This window comes from Ammospiza nelsoni, chromosome 1 (genome assembly GCF_027579445.1).
Source record: "Ammospiza nelsoni isolate bAmmNel1 chromosome 1, bAmmNel1.pri, whole genome shotgun sequence".
NCBI lineage: Eukaryota > Metazoa > Chordata > Aves > Passeriformes > Passerellidae > Ammospiza > Ammospiza nelsoni.
In genome coordinates this window covers 122,224,834-122,244,744 of record NC_080633.1, presented here as the reverse complement: position 1 = coordinate 122,244,744, position 19,911 = coordinate 122,224,834, and the positions used below count along the sequence as shown (strand labels likewise).

At 36.0% G+C, this 19,911-nt stretch overlaps 1 protein-coding gene across 5 annotated transcripts in view; it reads left to right on the top strand.

Moving 5' to 3' along the window:
* STAU2 (staufen double-stranded RNA binding protein 2) overlaps positions 1-19,911 on the top strand; it is a 171,170-nt gene that overhangs the window by 52,723 nt on the left and 98,536 nt on the right. For all 5 annotated transcript variants that reach the window (XM_059474272.1, XM_059474256.1, XM_059474238.1 and 2 more), the window contains 5 exons: positions 3,386-3,493; positions 9,472-9,684; positions 12,101-12,238; positions 15,437-15,568; positions 19,549-19,609. In XM_059474272.1, coding sequence (XP_059330255.1) covers positions 3,386-3,493; positions 9,472-9,684; positions 12,101-12,238; positions 15,437-15,568; positions 19,549-19,609 — 652 coding nt within the window. The remainder of the gene's footprint in view (positions 1-3,385; positions 3,494-9,471; positions 9,685-12,100; positions 12,239-15,436; positions 15,569-19,548; positions 19,610-19,911) is intronic.

Genomic DNA, 19,911 nt, shown 5'->3' with positions numbered 1-19,911 from the left:
AATTATTCTCAGAATAATCTTTCTAAATTGAAAGCAAAAATTTAATAACATTTCCCAGTCAAAGAAGCCAAGAACTTGCAAGACCTCTGGGGGTAGCTGAAAACCACTTGGGATACTGTAGGTTCTCAACAGCAGGTGTGTGTTTGAAGGAGACTAAATTGAATTCTCAGTCAAGTAAATCTCTGTGGCTTGGTTATGCTGAGGTTAAGGGGCACTGGTTGCAGGTTAGTCATGAACAACACCTCTGTCACTTCATGGGTTAGAGCTGTAGGTGGCTGGAGAATGCTGGAGGTAACACTTTGCTGAGATCATGATGGATAGAGTACAAAGTGTTGCACTGTGTAGAGCTGAGTGTAGCTCTCCAGAGAACTGGAGACTGGTTGAAATAGAGTTTAAGGGCTGCTTGGTGCCACAGGACACCATGCAGTGCACACAGGACACCATGCAGTGGTGGGGTGTGCTTTCACCATGGGACATGGTCCATCTCAGTAAAATTCTATTTCCTTCAGCAAAACTGGACAGCTTGGTTATCTGTGGAAGATGATTGATTCATTGCTCCTCAAACATCGGGCATGGGTCAGAGCCAGTGCACATCATACGCTGGCCGGCCTCAAATCCATTATGAGCTTGAGCCTCTTTCTCCCCCACTCCCTGAGAGTGTGCTGCTGAGGGAGCAAGGACAGACCTGCTGGGACCCATCTAGTAATCCCATTAGTAACTCAGTGAACTTGACTGGAATGGGATCCATGGAACATAGCACAGTAGTTACTTACTTAGTCTATCGATATTTTGGCCTTCATGGCCATCCTTAACTCAGCCTTCTGTGTATTCTTCTTCCATTTCAAGCTGTCATTTTTTTTCCCTTTTATTAGAAAAACTTAATAAAGGATAAAATCTTTTATCCATATTAAACCACTGAGAAGGAGTATTTCCACCTTAATACCTAATTGGGCAAATGTGTAGAAGAGCATAAGGTGAGCAGAAGCAAGAAGCAATCAGCCAACAGGGCAGGGCTGCTGGTGAATGTGCTCTCACAAAGAGCTATTGTGTGTCTGCCAAAGCACCTCTGCTGTCTCATAGATGTGAGGCTAAGAAAGGCCTTACAATTAAAGTGTCAGTTGTGGGAATGAGGATCAAATTTAAATCCAAAGTGTCTGAGACACTCTGAACATATTTTATCTTCCTAAGGCTTGAAACTTTATTGCTCGGTACTAATGTCTGAACTTTGATCCTCCCTTTTCTCCACTCACTTTTAGGTTCTCTACTATGTTTGGTGGAAAAAATATGCAGGGAGTTAAATTGTAGGGGCAGAAGGGACAATGAGGGATTTTCTGGACAGATATTTGTATTGATCATGAAAATTTAAACCATAGTTTCTAGTTTAGACTATACATATCTGGTTAAACTAGAGTACAGCTAGAAAACCTACACATTCTTGACTTGAAGGCTTGCTGACAGTCCAGTGGGCATTATATCATTTAATGTAAATTATGCCAGTGTTTGATTATTCTCAATTTCAAGGATAATTTGTGAGGTATTTATTTTAGAATTAATTTAGCTTAATTTTCTATTTAATTGGTGTTTTCTTAAGTTTGCTAAATGTAACCAACAGATATCAAAAATCTGTCCCACATACATATGTAGAGATTATTCTTAATTACTTTTGAATTTTTTGTAGAACTGATTGTTTTCATAGTGTCAGTGCAAAGTTGTTTTTTTCTAATCAGTAGTTTGTTCTCTGGGCTTTTTTTTGCCATCTTTTTAGATTATCAGTGTCCTTTATAAAGCACAAATTTAATTTAATACAATATCAAGTAATATTCTAACTAAGGTTTTTTACAGAATAGTAGCATCCTATTCTTTATATCCCAATTTTTTTTTTTTTACTTTTAAATATTGTTCTTTTAACTCTGCTGATCTTTCTCAGTGAAACTAATCAATGTTTTGCTTGTCCTGTAAGTAATGATCTACATTCTTCATTTCAGTGATACTTTAATTTCATTATATGAAATGAGCTAGAGGTCCTACATAATTTCATTGTAACTACCCTTGTTATTTGCACAGCACTTTTTTGGGTTTTTTTCTGGAGGTTCTATAAACTTTATAATATTTTCGTTTGTATTTAGCTCCAGATCAATATCAGGCATGTAAATGGCTTTTTTCAGAATCAAAGTTTTGCAACAATTTCATGAGGCAAAAGGTGTTCCTTGTCTGCCTGCTGTAGCCGAGTGTTGGATTTTTGGCCCTGTGTTATCTTAAAGATTAATATATTAAGAGTTAAAAAAATGTAGATAAAAGATGGATCAATTTCATTGTAATGTGAAGAACCTAGTGCTTTTTAAATGTTGTTTTAGAACTGTGGTATCTGGATTTTGTAGCTATGCTGGTGGCTGAAGATTTAGATCAGACTTTATTATGTAAGATGGGAGCTCTGCAGGAATCCACCTAATTCAGCCCAAGTGTCTTTGATGTTTACCTCCACTAATAAAAAATTAGGAGCCTGGCCAAGGTTACATAGTTGTTGAGAGATCCCAGTTTGAAGTATTTCAGAGCTTTGCAGTTTGAAAATAGCTGGAAGTGAAGCCTCTGAGAACTGAGGAAATGTGACCTGGGGGACAAACACCAAAGGCAGTAGCTGCAAAAGGCAAAACTCTGACTGATCCTGGTGCTAATGGTTGTGTGAGAAAATTTAGATTTACCTGAAGAGTAAAGCAAAGCTGAATTTTAGGCAGAAAAATGTTTCGTGTGCCTTTTGTTTTTTTATCTCTTTGCCTCTCTGTTTGTTATGTTCCTATGGGTAAATAAATAATGTTCTATGTTGAGCAAGCTGTTCTCTGTCACTACCTTTTCACACTGGTCATAACTCCCAGAGGGAAGTTGATGGAGGGGCCATTAAGCAGCTGGACCTGCTGAGGACACCTGTAACCTGGTGACCCAGTCAGACTGTGGGGCTGATTGACTGAATTTCTTCTGAGAGAAGTACAGTCTTCTGTACTTGCCAACAAGCACAGAGTTCCTCCTTGCTTAGAAGGGGTACCCACAGAGAGCCTGAGAAATGGGTCAAAGCATCTGTTTGATTCTCGTGTTTGACACAAGTGTGTACTCAGACAACTGTTATCCATGTCATTAATAAGACTAACATCCATAGTTGCTGTCTATAATTAATTTATAAATTAAGGTGTATATGTTCCTTTGTTATGAAGCACAAGCACAATATATATGGCTTCAGTCAGCAGATGTCTGATAATGGGGTGCTGAGATGGATGTACAAATTTACAGCCTGACAGGAGACCTCAAAAGTCTTTGAGAAATGGCGGGGAGGAGGATATTGTATTTTATTGATCTTCTAAGAATTGTAGTGTGATTATGTATGCATCATTTTCAGAATGGAGAAACAGGAAAAGAATCAGAAGAAGATAAAGATGCAAACAAATCTGAGATCAGCGTAGTGTTTGAAATTGCTTTGAAGCGCAATATACCTGTCACTTTCGAGGTATGTGTTACATTTTTGTCTGTGTTACATATTTATCTTGCTAAGAAAGTATTAAAAAAAGGTGCCACTAAAACTCAACACATAATATTAATATATGAAAAATATGAATTTCAAATTAATGGGAATTATACAAAAAAAATTGTCAGTGTGTCAGAGTCTAAGACAATGAATTTTTACTGGTAAAATAGATGCTCTTTAAGAACTTTTAGAGATCTAATACTTGGTTGCAAACAGTTGTATGGCAGAAAGACAGTTAAACCATTTTCTGTACAGAGCTGTGGGATTAGAATCTGTAGCCACACTCAATCTGATTTGAAATAATCTTCAAAAGACTTAGCCAAAGTCTTTGCTTTAACTGTTGGCATTCATATGCTAGAAAAGTTCCAATTGAAACATTTCACCTTCAGTGTGCTGTCTTCAGAAAGTCATGAGTATCTTGCACTCTGATTCTGTTTCACTTATCTATTTCTACTTAAGCTTTCACAAGTTTTTTTGTTTGTTTTGTATGATTTTATCTATGAACCCATTTCTGACACCTTTGTTTACCTGAAGTAATAAAGAGCATTTGGAATAGCTCCAGTGCTATCAATGAAGCAGCTATGGGAGAGTGAGTGATACTAGCAGGAAGTTTTTCTGATGAGAAAATTCTCACAAAACCTTGTTGTAAAAATCTAACATTGTTGTGGTAGGAAGCACCAGATTTTCAAGCTGTTTTGTTTTTTATTTTATTTTTTTAGTGCAGAAAATGCTGATGTAAGTGGCCTTTTATTATTTTATTTTTCTGCATTTTGTTTTACATTTAAACTGGGTCTGCATGAAAGACTCAGTGGATAGTGCTTATACTGGTGATGGTTATTTTAAGTATAGTCATGTATTTGCATGTGAAAAGAATCAAAACCCCTAAGCTGTGGCATGCCTTGCAGTGTGCTGTATGCAGTTTACTGACTGTCCCTGAATTGGCCAGTGTCAAATAAGCTATTTGGATCTTAGAAATCAGAGAAATCTCTCAGAAAGTAGGTAAGAAAAACAAAGAATATTATTCATGACTAAGGAATTCCTTGGTATAGCAAAGGCATAGATGCTTCATATACGTGGTCTATGTGATATGGACTAATTAGAACATTAAGAGGATGTAAAATCTAGAGGATAAAACTGGGGTGTCTGGGGCTGTTGGTGTATCAGTTTGCCACTACATGCCAATCACCCAACTCTTAGCTACGAGCAGTCATAATGGAAACACATGCTTGTGTTTCGAAAAGGAAGCTCGTAATTAATGTCTCAGTTTTCAAACATTATTTTCTACCCTAAACATTTTAAAATATTTGGAGTAGTTCCATACCAATCAATGCACTAAGATGTAAGGAGATGTATGGTCACTGGTCACAGAGGAGCTTGGAAGTTGTAAAGAAAAGAGGGATAATGCTTTGAATGTCTTCTTCACTCCTGGTTGAGCTTATTCAAGGGAAGGCATTTGGTAAGGAGAGAGTGAAGGCAGAAATACTTTGTAAGGAAAAATCTAATGTGTGACTTGCCAAAGAATGTTAACAACATTGAAAAAAGACAGTTTTTTGCTCTCCTGACAGGTTTTGTGTTATTTCCTGCCTTTAAATCTAAATATAGGTGACATTCTCAAATAGAGTTTTGATTGAACTTGGTTCTGGCTTACTTTTCAATAAAACTGCTAAGCAATTATGGATAATCCCCAGAATCTGATGTTTCTAATAGGATTTTATTCACTAATGGTCTTGTGTTATTCCAGGCAGGCATCAAAGCTTTTTCTAGCTTTTATTTTGTGTGTGGTAGCTATAAAATGATCTGCCTTTTCTTCATCTGACAAAGCTTTAGCCAATGTTCCAACAGTGCTGGATTATGCAACAAAGTAATGACCATAAATATATATTAAGTTCCATGTAAACATGTCCTTAGAATTGCATGAGGGGTGAACAGTCCTTTTGTGTAATGTGGCTAGTTTTAATTGTCTAGGAACTTTAGGATGATTTTAACAAACTTTCTATCTGTTAATTTTTTATATAAAAACATTCAGCTGTAACAAGGAAAAGCTTTACTCCATACTTGTCGCTGGTGCATTATTAGCTAACTTTGATTCATCAGCTTTTAAGTCAAAATGCAACTGCTCTAAGGCATTTGTGGGGTTCCCAATGAACAGTTTTAAAGGATGATTACAAAAGTGATTGCTGTAGGAATTGTTAGAGTAGCTGTAGAATGGTCAATTTGCTTCTTACTTCTGCCTTGACAGTAGGCTAAAATCTTGCTTTTTTTTTGTTTCAATAGATATGTTTTTTATTTCTTATTTGTCGATAAGGAATAGATGAGCCTAGAAAGCATAACTGAGGTCAACAGCTTCAGATATTAGAAAACATTGGGGTATTTCAGATTGCCATTTTATTTTCAGTATTTTTCTTTGTATTGTAGTGTTATTTCTTTAGAATAGCAAATATAATAATGTTTTTTTCATTCTCAAAATCAGAAGTGAAGGCATAGAGTGCCTAAACAGGCAAATTTTCTGCGCCTCCATCCCTGTCCATTGTTCTGCTGGAAAGTGTTTTTAAGTCCGAGTCTTACCACAGTAAGATTCTGCAGAGAATCATCAGAGATTCTGCATATTGAACCAGGGACAGGCCAAGTTGCAGACTCTGGGAAAATAGTTCTCAGCAGGAAGTTTCACACCTATCTGGCTTCTGGTGTCCTGGGGATTAAAGCTTTGGATGCTGACTACTGAGTAACTACTGAGTAACTCTCACTTGGGTTTTGCAGAATGGTCACCCTTCTCATGGCAGGTTTTACACTTTGACATTCAGACTCTTCCTTTTTTCTTGGTTTTTTTTTTTTTGTTTTTTTTTGGTTTTTTTTTTTTTAATTTATTTTTTTCTTTTTGTTTTTTCCTTTGTAACTGGGAAAATCTGGTGTGTCTGCCTGCACAAGCTCCTTCAAATATGGAAATACATTGATATCTTAATATCTTATAAATAATCCTGTATTCATAGATGTAGGTGACATGGGTTTTTTGATCTGATTTCTGTCTCCTCTAGTTTTGGAGGGAGTTCAATGTCCATTTAATCTTGCCCTAATCTTTTGAATTTTCTACCTGGCATCTTATTAATAATTAAAGCAGTGTTACTCTTTCACTGTAATGATACTTCTGTTTTTCATTTGTCAGCATGATTCATTAAGTTGAGCCAAATTCATTCTTGATGTAACTTGACCTTAGATGTGTTTTGGCCCCATGTGTTTTCTCTTGATGTAATTATTCTTTAAATCCATGGAACAGAAAAAGAAAAGTGTATTGAACTGTCACCCTTAATGAAATTCTCAGCTTTAAATTAGCCATGATTAGGTCCACAGGTCGTATCTTTCAACTGAGGAAATAGTTTAATGTCCTAGTGTGTATAGTGTTCTTAGATAGCAAAGGTTGAATTTCTTTTTAGTGTTTTCTGTCCCAAGACTCATAGCACAACTGTTTGAAATCATATGGAGTAAAAAGATCTGAAATCTGGGGTTAACCAAAAATGTTGTTAGGTAAATATTTTTTTTTGCTTAATTACCAAATTTAGATGTTTAGCTTTATCCAGATCCCATCTGAATCCTATGGGGTTCATTCCATTGACAGCACAGAATTTTTTCCATTTACACACTAAGATACAGTTTTTAATGTTTTCCAGTCAATTATTTACCTTGTGTCACATACTTAAAATTTAAAAGATGAAAAACACACCAGAAAGCATTAGTTTTTTTTAAGAAATATGTTTTTGTGTATATGAAAATATAATCTGGCTTTGTATTAACATTCTTTCTCTCATATATATATTTTTTTTGTGTGTGTGTGTGCATCTATATACATATGAGAAAACTTATATAAACTAATATTTTAGGAACTCAGCAATTATATTTCTTAACCAAGTTATTTTTTCCTTTTTCATCTGGTCAGTATAGACATTCCTGTGTATTTTATTAATACATTATATTGCATGTAAAGACAAACACCTATATAACAGTATTAGTAGAACCACAGAAAGATTAAGGACCTTAGTAAGGTTAATTTAGCTATGTTTTACAGCAAGCATGTTGTAATACTTGGATAACAAAGTACAGGGATGGTTTGAGGTGCTGTAAAATCGGGTGGGAATGCTGCAGTGTGATGAAGGTGCTCAGCATGGACACGATGCCTGACTGTGTCTGAGAGCAGGAGATGCTGGCACTGGGCTCATCCCAGCTCCTGCTGGCACTGCAGCATCCTGGGGCTCAGCAGGGCTCAGTGCATTGAGAGCACTGCTGCCTTCTCATGTGGTCAAGCTTAAGTGGGCAACTTCAAAGTGAGGCAGTGTTGAAAACACTTCTGAAATGAATACCTGGAATCTTAGAGTGGGAACACTCCTGCATTACAACAGAAAAATCCCATTCTGGCATAGATGTCATCTTATTCTGGGAAAATGGGACTAAGTTGTCTGTTAATTTTAATTTTGTGTCTTTTAGTTGATATATGCTGCAGTAATTGTATTTGCTGGGTGAAGTTGCCACAAAAGAGAACTTAAAAAATAAATACAAGCCTAAGGAGACCTCATTACACTGCAACAGCAAAACTAAATAATGCAAGGGACATGACCTTGATAAAAAGAACTTTAATACAAAACATGTTGTAGTAATGTTAAAATTGAAGGTTTGAGCACATTAAAACTATAGTTATTACACCAAGAAGGCCCTGGTACCTTTACCTCAGTTCCCATTCCCCTCCCTCCTCAACCTAAAGAGACATTACTCTTCTTCAACAAATGGTTTGATATAATTCCATCAAGTGAAAAAAAATTTGTATTGATATTGATTTTGAAGATATTATAAAGAGTTGCCTGTCAGATACTCTAATGTCTCCTTATACATATTACCTATAACAAAGATTAAATTAGGTAGCTGCTTCCGCCCATCAAACAAAATAACTGAACCTTTTCCCAAATGAGGTCTCTTAATTCCTGATAGACATTGTCCAGACCAGTAAATGGTGTGTGCATACACAAAGAGATGGATGGCTATCCTAGCACTTGCAGTGCTCTGATTTGGGGAGGAATACATCCTAGCATCAGCCTTCTGAAAGGAGATGTGTGTGTGTATGGATATATGTATGTATGTATGTATGTAAAACTGAAGACAGAAAAACACCTAAAAGAAGGTACAGAATTCAGTACCTAATTTCTTTCCATATTAATATAACTTCTTGTAGTGAAGTATTTCAAATGGGTTTTCTCACTTTGTTATACTAAATGTGTTTGGAAGGGAATAAATGAATTTTTTTCAGAAATTTTTGGCTTTTGTGTGAGTTATGGTGGCTCTTCTGTTAATTCTTTTCAGTACTGTTGGGGGGGACAGCTGAGAGTCATGGAAGCAAGAATGTGTCAGCCTTTCAAATGTGTGGGATATTGCTCTGAGCTGTGTACTCTGGCAAGGCAAGAGTTGAGAGCAGGCATCCAGCCTGCACTTATTGACACTGAAGTTTGGGACTATGAACATCCAATGGTTTGATGAGAATTAAAAAAAAATGACAAACAGGTTGAGGCAATGCCAAATTAATACAGTTTTGAATATGTTTGGTATAAAGAAATAGTCAAAGCCTGGTAGACCTTCATGGATTTAATTGCTTTAGTATGTGAAGCACCTTGCAAAGAAAAAACCTGTCAGCCTTGGTCTAAATATGCAGAATTATTGTATATTGTGTTATTCTATAAATCTTTAAAAATGTAGGTCTACTCTTACTTTCTGTGAAACACTGAATATGATGGTTAGATTTGCTTTATCCAACTAGTCTTAATTTTCTGCCCTCAAACCTCATACTGTCATTAATAGTGTAGAAACAATCTAATGCCTTCAGTTAGCAGGAAAACTGTACTAATAATAAGTTCATTGCAGAGATAACAAACATTAGGTTATCTTCTTGTAGGGTGCTTTGACTCAGTGTTACTTTCTTTTAAAAGGTGATTAAAGAAAGTGGACCTCCTCACATGAAGAGCTTTGTTACACGAGTTACAGTAGGAGAATTCACTGCAGAAGGAGAAGGCAACAGTAAGAAACTCTCAAAGAAACGTGCTGCAATGGCTGTACTACAAGAACTTAAGAAACTTCCTCCTCTTCCTGTGATTGAAAAGCCAAAACTTTACTTTAAAAAGCGTCCAAAAACAATATTGAAGGTATGTGTCCACCTTTGAGACAATTAAGAATGTTTGCTCAGAAAGTAACAGTCAGATTTAAAATCAAGAACGGCTTATTTGTTATTTTCTGTCAATATTGTTACAGTTGCTTGCTACTGTCAATATTGTTACTTGTTTGCTTGTGCTAATATGCCTGGGCTTTTTTAAAATCCTGAGAATGCTGTGGGATCCTCAAACAGAATGGCTTGTAAATAGTTCACATCACTGAGGTCTTCAAGGGTTTGGTTCAGGTCCAGCGGAGGATCAAGCCCTCCAAGCAGCTCTGTCCAGCCATCTGACGTTTTAGCATCACCTCCTCAGAGAATCCCTTCTAGCATGTCGTGGTTCCCTCCCTGGGCTCTCTCTGCTCCCCAGTTTGAAGAGGGAGAGAGATACGTGAAAAATTAAATTAATGAAGCGCTACTTTAGTGCTTCAATACTTTACTAAAAGTTTGGCCATTAGAAATCTGTACTCAGGATACAAAGTGCAGAGTTCTGAAAGAGCAGCCACAAGAAAACCACTTAAAAATAAGAAAGTAGTTAGGAGAGTGCAAAACTGAATTTGGAAAATGTACAAAAGACTTATTTGTCACCTTCCTCTTTCCATTTGCCTTCAATACAGAATAAGTGATTTTTCAGGAAAACCTAGATTAATTAGATACCTGTCTCCTACTAAAATCCTGCAGATCTAATTTTCAGAAACTTATATGAAAAAGTAGTCAGGAAAATGATTTAATAGAAAACCATCAGCATTAATGCAGCTTTAAAGCTGGAAGATTGAAAAAGTCTTTTGGCTTTGGCATTCACCAAACATCTTGGAAAGTTTTTCTCAAGAAAGAGGCTAAGGGTATAATAGTGAAAAGATTTCTTATATTACCATATGCCATTTGCCATTACGAACTTAAATTTAATTGTACACAGTTGGCCTTGTTAGAAAGGGACATTAATTGTCAAAATAAGCTGAATATGTAGATGGTTTTTATTTTTTGAATGTCCAAACTTCTGAAATGCTTTCAATGTGCCCATTTCTTTCAATTTAACTTGCATGTGTTTCGAGCATCAAAAAAAGTGGCAACAAAAACTTCTTTTTATTTGCATATATATTTATGAGGCTGTATCTTATGGCCTGCTCTTTATTTAGCCTGCTCTGCATTTTGTCTCTGCCTGGCTTCTTGCCCACACAGCTGCCCTTGTGTATGACATTGTCTTAGCTCTTTCACCTACATCTTCTCTAACTACTTCAGCAGTTACACTATGTAGGATTTGCTGCACAGATTTCTAAATATAATATCCCTCTCTGGTCTTTGCTGATCATTTCTTCAGTTTCCTGAACACTTGTTTGTTATTTGAGAAGCTCAAGCAAGCATGAGTGCTCATCTTCTCTTAGCCTGCAAATGGTTTCATAAAAGGGAAATAGCTTCATAACATAATAACAATTTTACATTCAAATGCCATTAACATTTGCAAGTGCATTCTTTATGTTATCCCATATAAATCAGTTACTTATGACTTCAGATAAATTTTTGTGGGTCTTAATTTCTTCTTAGGATCTACCAACAAATACTTTCATAGCTATGTGCTTTGAAAGAGCATTGCTGTGTGAGCAATAATTCATTAAAAGAATTTCAGAGCAGAGTTTTCAAGGACTGTAGTTTTTCCTCTGTCTGTGTAATCTTGGACAGACCACTGTTAGTCCTTATGTTTCCCTGGCATGAGATCAATTCCCCCACCAACCATACTTTTGGACGTGTTGTTGTGAGGATTATTGCCTGTTAAGCATTTGAGATACTTTATGGGTGGTTCATCATAAGCAACAATTCTAGGGTAAATTCATATGACACACAGAGTAAACCCTCTGCACCTTTAGTTGCAAGGTGCAACTTGCAACTAAATTTGGAACTAAACTTGCAACTAGGATCGAAGGCCTGGAGTGATTAGAAGAAAAGCAGGAAGGCTGGAAGAGGAAGCATTCTTATGTATGGCAAATGGTTTTTGTCCCTGTGTAAATCCCACCCCTTCTCAGTGTAGTGCATGTTCCAGCATTGTGGCAAGCTATTTTAAGGGGTTAGGGGGAAGGGTCCTAGAAACAGGGCAGTAAGATATAACTGACTAATGAATCTGCTAATTTTTATCCATCCTTATGAGGACCTCCACAGACAGGAGAGGGTTTTTGTAGCTTGCAGATGCAAGGTATACACATACCTGCAACAGAGACAGACAATTTCTTTCCACAGCTTTGAGCCTGAGGATTCTTGTCTTTTGTCTCATGATCAGAAAATGGAAAGTAAGTTACTTCTTATTCTCTCCGAGGGTGTATTACAAAAGAGAGAATCCTAGTAAATGTTATTGAAGCAGTGTAGTAGTTATAGGGATACATATACTGAAATAATGGTTCTTTCCTTTAATCCTGGTTTAGACTGGACCAGAATATGGTCAAGGAATGAATCCCATCAGTCGTTTGGCTCAGATCCAGCAGGCCAAAAAGGAGAAGGAGCCAGAGTATGTTCTTCTTTCAGAGAGAGGAATGCCTCGCCGTCGGGAATTTGTTATGCAGGTATCCTTTGTGTCATGTTAGAGATAATGGCCTTGCTAAGTATTTTGCTCAAACTCAAACAAAATGGTGGCATAACATGAAGTGGAACTCCTTCTGTTTAGCTTTTTTCCTTGCTGTCACATATACAGGAATCATATGAAATACAGAAAGCCCATCTAAACTTTCTTCTTCCTCTTAGTGAAGCAAATGGCAATTGAATTATGTGCCCTCTAGAGGCTTTTCATGTGTTTTGCATTATTTTACACTCCTTTTTTTATTTCACCTGATTGTTATTGTCTTTATTCCTAATGGTTCATGATTTATTTACTTTTACTTGTTTTTTTGGAAAAAAATAAAATTGGGATGGTGTTGATCCGAGGATTCCAGCAATACATAGTATTCTGAAATATGGACATTAGTATCTCCATATTGTCGGGCATTTTGGCTTTATAAAATAGTGATGTAAATTTTTTCAGCTTGCCAATTTCTTTGTGACTTTGTTATCTCTGAAATACAACAAAAAAAGCCAACCACATGTTTTAGACTGTCCTGTGACTGGACCTAATACTGAAACAGTAGATCATTAAAATTCCTTTCAAATTTAAATTAAGAACATGTACAAAAAATTGGCATAACTGTGATATTTTGTTAGATAACACAACAGCAGGTTGAGAAAGATTAGAATCAGGACAGGATTCTGTATTCTTGTGTTTTCAGTCAAGGGTAATTTTGTGCCAGAACAACTCAGAACAGCACCCCAGCATGTTTTGACTTCTTGTCTACCAACCACACCAAAATGTCACTTCTGATCACAAGCAAAATTTATGACGTTCCAGCACCTCCTTCTCCAGAAAATTAGTTATGTTTTCAATTCAATCTCTTAAGTCCTTCCTTCATATCTATGAAGATAAGCTAGTGATATTAATTTTCTTGGGCCTAAGTGGTCTTTCTTGGTGATTTATTATTTCTCTCTCTGAAAGAAAAAAAAATATTGTGTTCTTTTGTGTTGCAGAATCTTTTTTTGAATATAAACTTGGATTTCTAACATTTTATGAGATCTGAAAGTATTTGAAAAAGAGTGATTCTGTCACAGAAAATCTCATTTCCCATGCTTAGACCCCCATGGGACTGTCCATAGTTGGTAGTTGCTGCATGAGGCCAGAACAGTGTAACACAGTATTAGAAAGACAGGCTGGAAGTTTAGTTTTCTATTGGAGGAGTGTCAGTAATGGCAAAGTCTTCGGTTTGTATGAAAAAGGAATTGTATAAGCAGTGAATATGTAGAAGATTCCTCTATCTAAGAAGATTGTGAAAGAAAGAGTTAAAGAAATTTCACAGAGCAGTTGCTTTGTTACAAATACTTTTAAACTCCATTTTCACCCTTTTGTAATATCTTCACACTAAAATTATTCTACTATTTATCCCACCTTCAGGAAATCTCAGTGGATTCATTATGACATGCAGAAAACCTTATCAGAATAAAATACTTTTGTATAAACTACTTAAACCATGTTTTCATTTAATTTAATTGAATGTGGAAGTAAAATATCCAGAGATAATATGTTCATTTTTATCTGTCACACAAAGAGCAAGTTTAGATGTGATGAAATGGATCCAATTACTTGTCCTGGCTACTAGATAAACAGAGGAAAACCTCTGATGACATTAGTTGGTGTTCTGTTCCCAAAGTTAATTTCAGAAAGCTCTTTCTCTTTGTAGTCAGGCCTTTAATCCTTGATAGAGGTTATAATAATAGCTAAACCAGTTTTACAGGTCTGAGAAATAGCAACACATTGATTTATTGTGAGCTGTGTTATAAATTATCTTTTTGTCTTGTCCCATTAAAGTCCCTCAATTTTATTGCATAGAAACTTGTAGCAGATTGGCTATTTTCTCATTGTTATTGTGAACTGCATAGAAGATAAGGTTTATATTTCAAGATTATTAATATTTTTGGCATAGGTAGACAAATCTTTTTTGCTTAATGATGTGTATATATGTACTTTGAAGGGATATCCATGATTATTATTTATTTACATTCTCTTCTTAATATTTAGAATTAGGAGTATTGAAATAAATAAGAGTTTAAACTTTTAGGAAAATACATATATTATTAATTAAGGAAAGTGAAAAATTACTGAATGGCATAAGCTACTAAATTACGTAAACTACTAAATATAATTTATTCTTTATTTAGCATTTGTATGCCTTTTTTAAACCATTTTTTTAAAGCTCCTTCAAAACTGTTTCTGGTCTTTGACCTCTGGATTTTGTGGTTTTTTTGTTATTCAGACCATCTTGATGATTTTATTATTTTTATTTGATTTTGCTTTCCTTTTTTGACATGGTTTTGAAACTGCACAGTATTTTGAGACACAATTTGGCAAATAGAAGGGCTTAATGGACTGAGCAAAATACACCCATCAAAGAGCTATGAATGAGGAGCAGTGAGAGTGCTCATGTCACAAACCAGACACATACAGCACCAAGAGTTTTAAGAATGGTACCAAAGCCAAGGATTAAGTTGGAGCCACACATTTTGTGGATATCCATTACCTACAGTTTGTCCTTATTTTGGGGTTTTAATTTCTCCTAGTGTTATGAAAGGCATCATGTTTGTCAGAAACCCTTTGTACTGTACAGACCACAGGTGCACTGAGGAGCCTTCTTTGCAAGGACTGTTTGGCTCAAAGCTTGTCAGGTGTAAGCAGTCCCAGCCCCTTGTTCCTTGCAGTGCAACAAAGTGGGAGGAAGGCAAATATGATTTTCTTCCTTCTTTAGAAGCCACTCTCGTTAAATCTCAAGTCTGCTTGCCTGTCCATTGTTCTGCATACTGTCCTGATGATGCTGGGGAGCTGCTGCAGGCAGCACTCCTTCCCACAAGAAGGAGGAACTTCACATCCTGGGGCAATTCCAGTGTTAACAGAGAGGGAGAGAGGAAGAATGGGGGTGACACAGAGGCTGGTGGAAGAGACAGGCAACTGTGTGTGCACTGAGATGCAGAAAAATGTAGCTCTTGGGTATGGGTTTGGTGATCTGAAAATCTAAACAAGCCCTTCTAAGTGAATACTGTGGTCCCCTTTTGCACTGCTGTATCTTTTTCAAGATTGCATCTTCCTCAAAAGAGCTGACAGCTGTTGATAGATCAGCAAGAGTATTATATGATGATATTAAGGAGTCTTGCATTTGTCATTATTATGATCAATTTTTCTTTTTAAGGTAAAAGTAGGCAATGACATTACTACTGGAACAGGCCCAAACAAGAAAATAGCTAAAAGAAATGCAGCAGAAGCAATGTTGCTACAGCTGGGATACAAAGCCTCTACTCCTCTTCAAGACCAGACAGAAAAGGTGAGAACCAATTGTTGTGATGCCCACAATTATCCTTGTCTAGGTTTTTAAGCTGTATCAGCTAATCACTTAATAAAACTGGAAGCTTAAGCTTGTGCACACCCTGTTTTAGGGAGTTGCTTGTCACAGATTAGCCTTTGTTTAGCTACAGCTCAACAGCTACCCTTAGTATTAAGTGCAGCCTCTGCTCCTGTGAGAGTAATGAGGAACAGAGTTCCATAGAATAGTGTGTGTGCAAAAGTGTTCATGTAATCCATGCACCTATTTCTGCTTGCAAGTCAGGATGAATGTACCTCTTGCTTTTATTCCATTTTGGGCATTCATGAGAGCCCAAAGGAACAGAAAGGAACAACGTTAGTAATTTTCATATATGAAGTAGTAATCAATGTTTATCTTCCCATTGCATGTGCACTGACAGCGTTACAGAAAAATAATGGCCTTTTCACATTTGATGACTGATAAAGAAAATGTGTGTCACTTTTTTTAATGAAGAAGGAATTGCATTTTAAAATCATATGTGTTGCAAGTATGTATTTCCATATTAGCTATCTGTAACTTAGCACTCCTCTCCTGTCTTGAATTTATTGATTAGGGCTTTTGTAACCAAAATTGGCTGTTAAAGTTTTGCCTTTTGTTTACTGAAAAGATACTTGGTAAGGTATTTAACTAAGCTGTGGATCCTAAACAGCTCCTGTCATATACAGGCTCACTGCATGTATATATTTTGATAATTACTTATATATTTACTGTGGCTGCACTAGGTAGCCAACAGAATGTTCTGTTGGGCTTTTCTAGGACTACATAATAAATCTGAATATAGTATATGTGTACACATCTATGTGTATGTAAATATGAAGATACTGTGTTCTATACGTTCTATATTCCTAACCAGGAAAAAAGAAATACCGTACTGGTTACTTGACCCCACCTTCTTCAGTTTCACTGTCCTTTGAGAGTAGCAGCAATATATGTGCTGTTCACACTCACCTTCACTATCTTCTTCACTATATGTCTTAGTCGTAGACAAGTGTGAAATACTCTAAACAGAGTCCTTGGAAGCTGGATGATGTTCCTAGTGAGAGCACACTGTGCAGACAGGGCCATTTAAAGCTTCTGACTGAGTCAAATGATAATTCATTTTCACCAGAATGCTGAGACATTTCTGCTGTAGAATATACTCTCTAGGGTGTAAAACTATCAACTTTTTCTTCACTGCCAATTTTATCAAATGGCTTTAATAAAAAACAAGTCAAAACAGAAAAATCAATTTTTTTATTCTAATATGAAAACATAGGTTGTCATTCTAGGATTTTAAATTGGCTGAACTAATTTTACAGTATTTTTCAGAGATAAAGCCTGAAAAAATTTAGCCCACAACATAGTTTCTTAGCACAGCTCTACATAGTGGAAACTTGTGGTTACATTGAAATCCTTACCAAAAAATTGAGTGCCTAAAAAGGGATGCTGTTGCTTTGTTTCACTACATTTATTAAGCTATTGCTTATAAGTGCATTGTCTTTAGAAAATCAGGCTTAATTGCATATTTGAAGATGTAGACATTTCAGGATTGGTAGACTAGTGTACAATGGCCTAATGTTATTCTGAATACAATGAACAAACGTTACTGTACCCAAAAACTGTGAAGTACTCAATTTTTATGTAGTGGCAGAATCATAACAAAATTTTAAAGCTTTGTTGGGGTTTAAGGACGTGAAATGTCTAGAGCATCTGGTTTTATCTTCTGTATATATGTCTGGACATATCTAGAGATGCACAAAGTTAGTTTGTGCAGCTCTAGGAATTTTAACTCTCAAACTAAATTCTGGTGGAGAAGAGGGAAAAAAGCCCTTAGATCTCTATCAATTTGAGCATTGCAAAATTCCTTGCATACAAATTGCACAATAAGGACATATAATTAGAAAATACTTGTTTTACTGTTTGAATCCAAAATGAGTCCCAGTGTAGATTAGCTGATGCAGCAGGTTGGCATCTAAATAGGTAATTTTCACCTGTATATTTTTCGATGATGTTAAAAAATGCAATTCTTTTTTCCCTTGTGCTCTCTTTTCCTCAAGTCCTTCCATTCCTCCTCCCTTAAAAATAAGCAAAACCAAATCCAGCGGGTTTTTTTTCCTTAACCCTGGTACTTAAAAAGTGACTGTATTTATTGTTTTAATGGAGACCTAAGAGCATTATAAGAGCAATGTGTAGTGCTGATGGCAGCACAAGTAATCAGGTAATGTAAAAAAGTAAAGGCTCTGCTCTTTTCTGGATTAAACTGATTCCTGAAAGAAATCGGTAATGGTTTTGCAGAGCCTTGAGGAAAGCAATCTGGAGGTATGCTGGGAGACATTTTGCAGTTGTCAGAATTTCAGCTGTATGGATGAGAATGGAGAGTTGTAGTAATTTTTTCATGTTTCCAGCTTTTTGTTTCTTCTTGCCACTTGTCTTCTCTTAGAGAGAAGAAAACCAAGGTAGATTGCATTCATGTGAGTCAGCAGTACTAAGGATCACTTACTCATAGAGGAATTGTTGTTTAATTCTCTGTTATGATCAAGTTAATAAACAATAAAAAAGAGAAGAATGAGGAAAGTTGGAAATCTTGTCTTATTGTAACAGTGTGCTTGTGCTGCCATCATGTTACAGATGCTCAGGATGATTTCCTGACAAAATCATGCTGTTGTTAGCAGCAGTAAATACAAACATATTTATAGATTGCATATTGCTTACTCATATGTAGAACTGTTGTCACCCATATTTTAAAATATACATATTACCTGCTTCATAATATGGATAAAACAAGTTATATGAAATTAAAGTGTATGGATGTAGGTGACCAGTTTGAAAGCTGACTGTAATGCCTGTCCTTTTCCATCAAATATCTCCCATTTTCACTGCACATTGCCAAGGCTCTTTGGGATGAACATGATGATGGAAAGCAAGGAAACAATCATCGAAATACCTGCTTTTCATGGTGTGCTCTCTAATACTCTTTTCCAAGTAAAATGTATAATCTAGTGGTCTGCATTATGACATGGTAGTAATCTAAACAGCCTTAATGCAACCTCTTGAGATGCAGAAGCAGATTTCAGCTGGTTGATTTTCCTTCTCATCTCTTTCACTTTCCAACCCCATCTTCGAGAGCAAAGGATTACAGCTTTGTTCTGGCATATTGCCTGCTTTGCTGTGAGGTTTTCTGTTTGCATAGAAAATCCCAGTGAAATCTGAAAAGGATCATTCATTTCACATTCACAGAGCTGGTTGTCAATAGCTCCTAAGTAATGAGGAAGCTCTGACTTTTTTATTCAGTTTTATACGTACACCTACAACACTGCCATCTTATTTACTGCGTAAACCTCAGTACTGGCTTAATTTTGAACCTCTGTGTTAATTGTTCTCCTTTTCCATGTCAGAGTAATACCCAGTATAATACATAGTAAAATTAATTTGAGGACAGTTAGCTTCCTCAAAAGTATATTAAAATAATTGAAAATTGCAATATTTTTTACTTCCACTTCAGTGACTAAATCTATTTAAAATTTACTTGTTAGTAAATATTTTTAAATTACACCCAAAGTACTTTATATTGTTTACACATTCCTTTATAGGCGGTAATTGGGATCTTCTTGTTTTAGAATGTAATTTCTCTGTTGACTGTTTATGTCTTCAGCTGAGAGCTGCTTAAAACATTTAATTTTATGTAAGTCTGATTTGGTATCACATTGAGTTGAACCTAATCCTTGGGGAAACATTTATATTTCAGTGTTAGGCAATAGTTGTTAATGTTTACTCATGAAGGGTAAGTTACTCAAATAACCTGTTTTAGGCAAAAATTAGGATGAGTTAGCAAAGTTTTGTGAACAGATGTGGCAGTCTCAACTCATCCTTTTTAGTGTATTTCAACTAAATTTATAAACAGGAGTGTTCTGTTTAGGGAGCAGTTTGCTCTTTACTTACTTATCTTTTTCTACCTGTTTCAGCTTGGAGAAAACAAAAGTTGGAATGGCCAAAATGTTGGGTTTCCTGAGCCAACAAGTAATAGTACGTATTGCTTTCTAAATTTATATTGAAACTTATTTCTCTTTGTATGATTTGGATTATCCAAGACAATTGAAATGCTTTTTGTAAATATTTTAGGGGTTTTGTTGCAATTAGATGAATTAACCCCTGAGTGTCCTGTGTGTGGGTGTAGGTAGGAATGAGTGCAGAAACAAGGAAATTTTAATCTATTAATTGAATCATTGAATCCTTCAGTTTGTAAGGGATTTTTGGAGGTCACCAAAACTGCTTGCTCAAAGCACAGTCAGTGCAGAGTTGAGATAAGGTTGCCTATGACTTTTAAC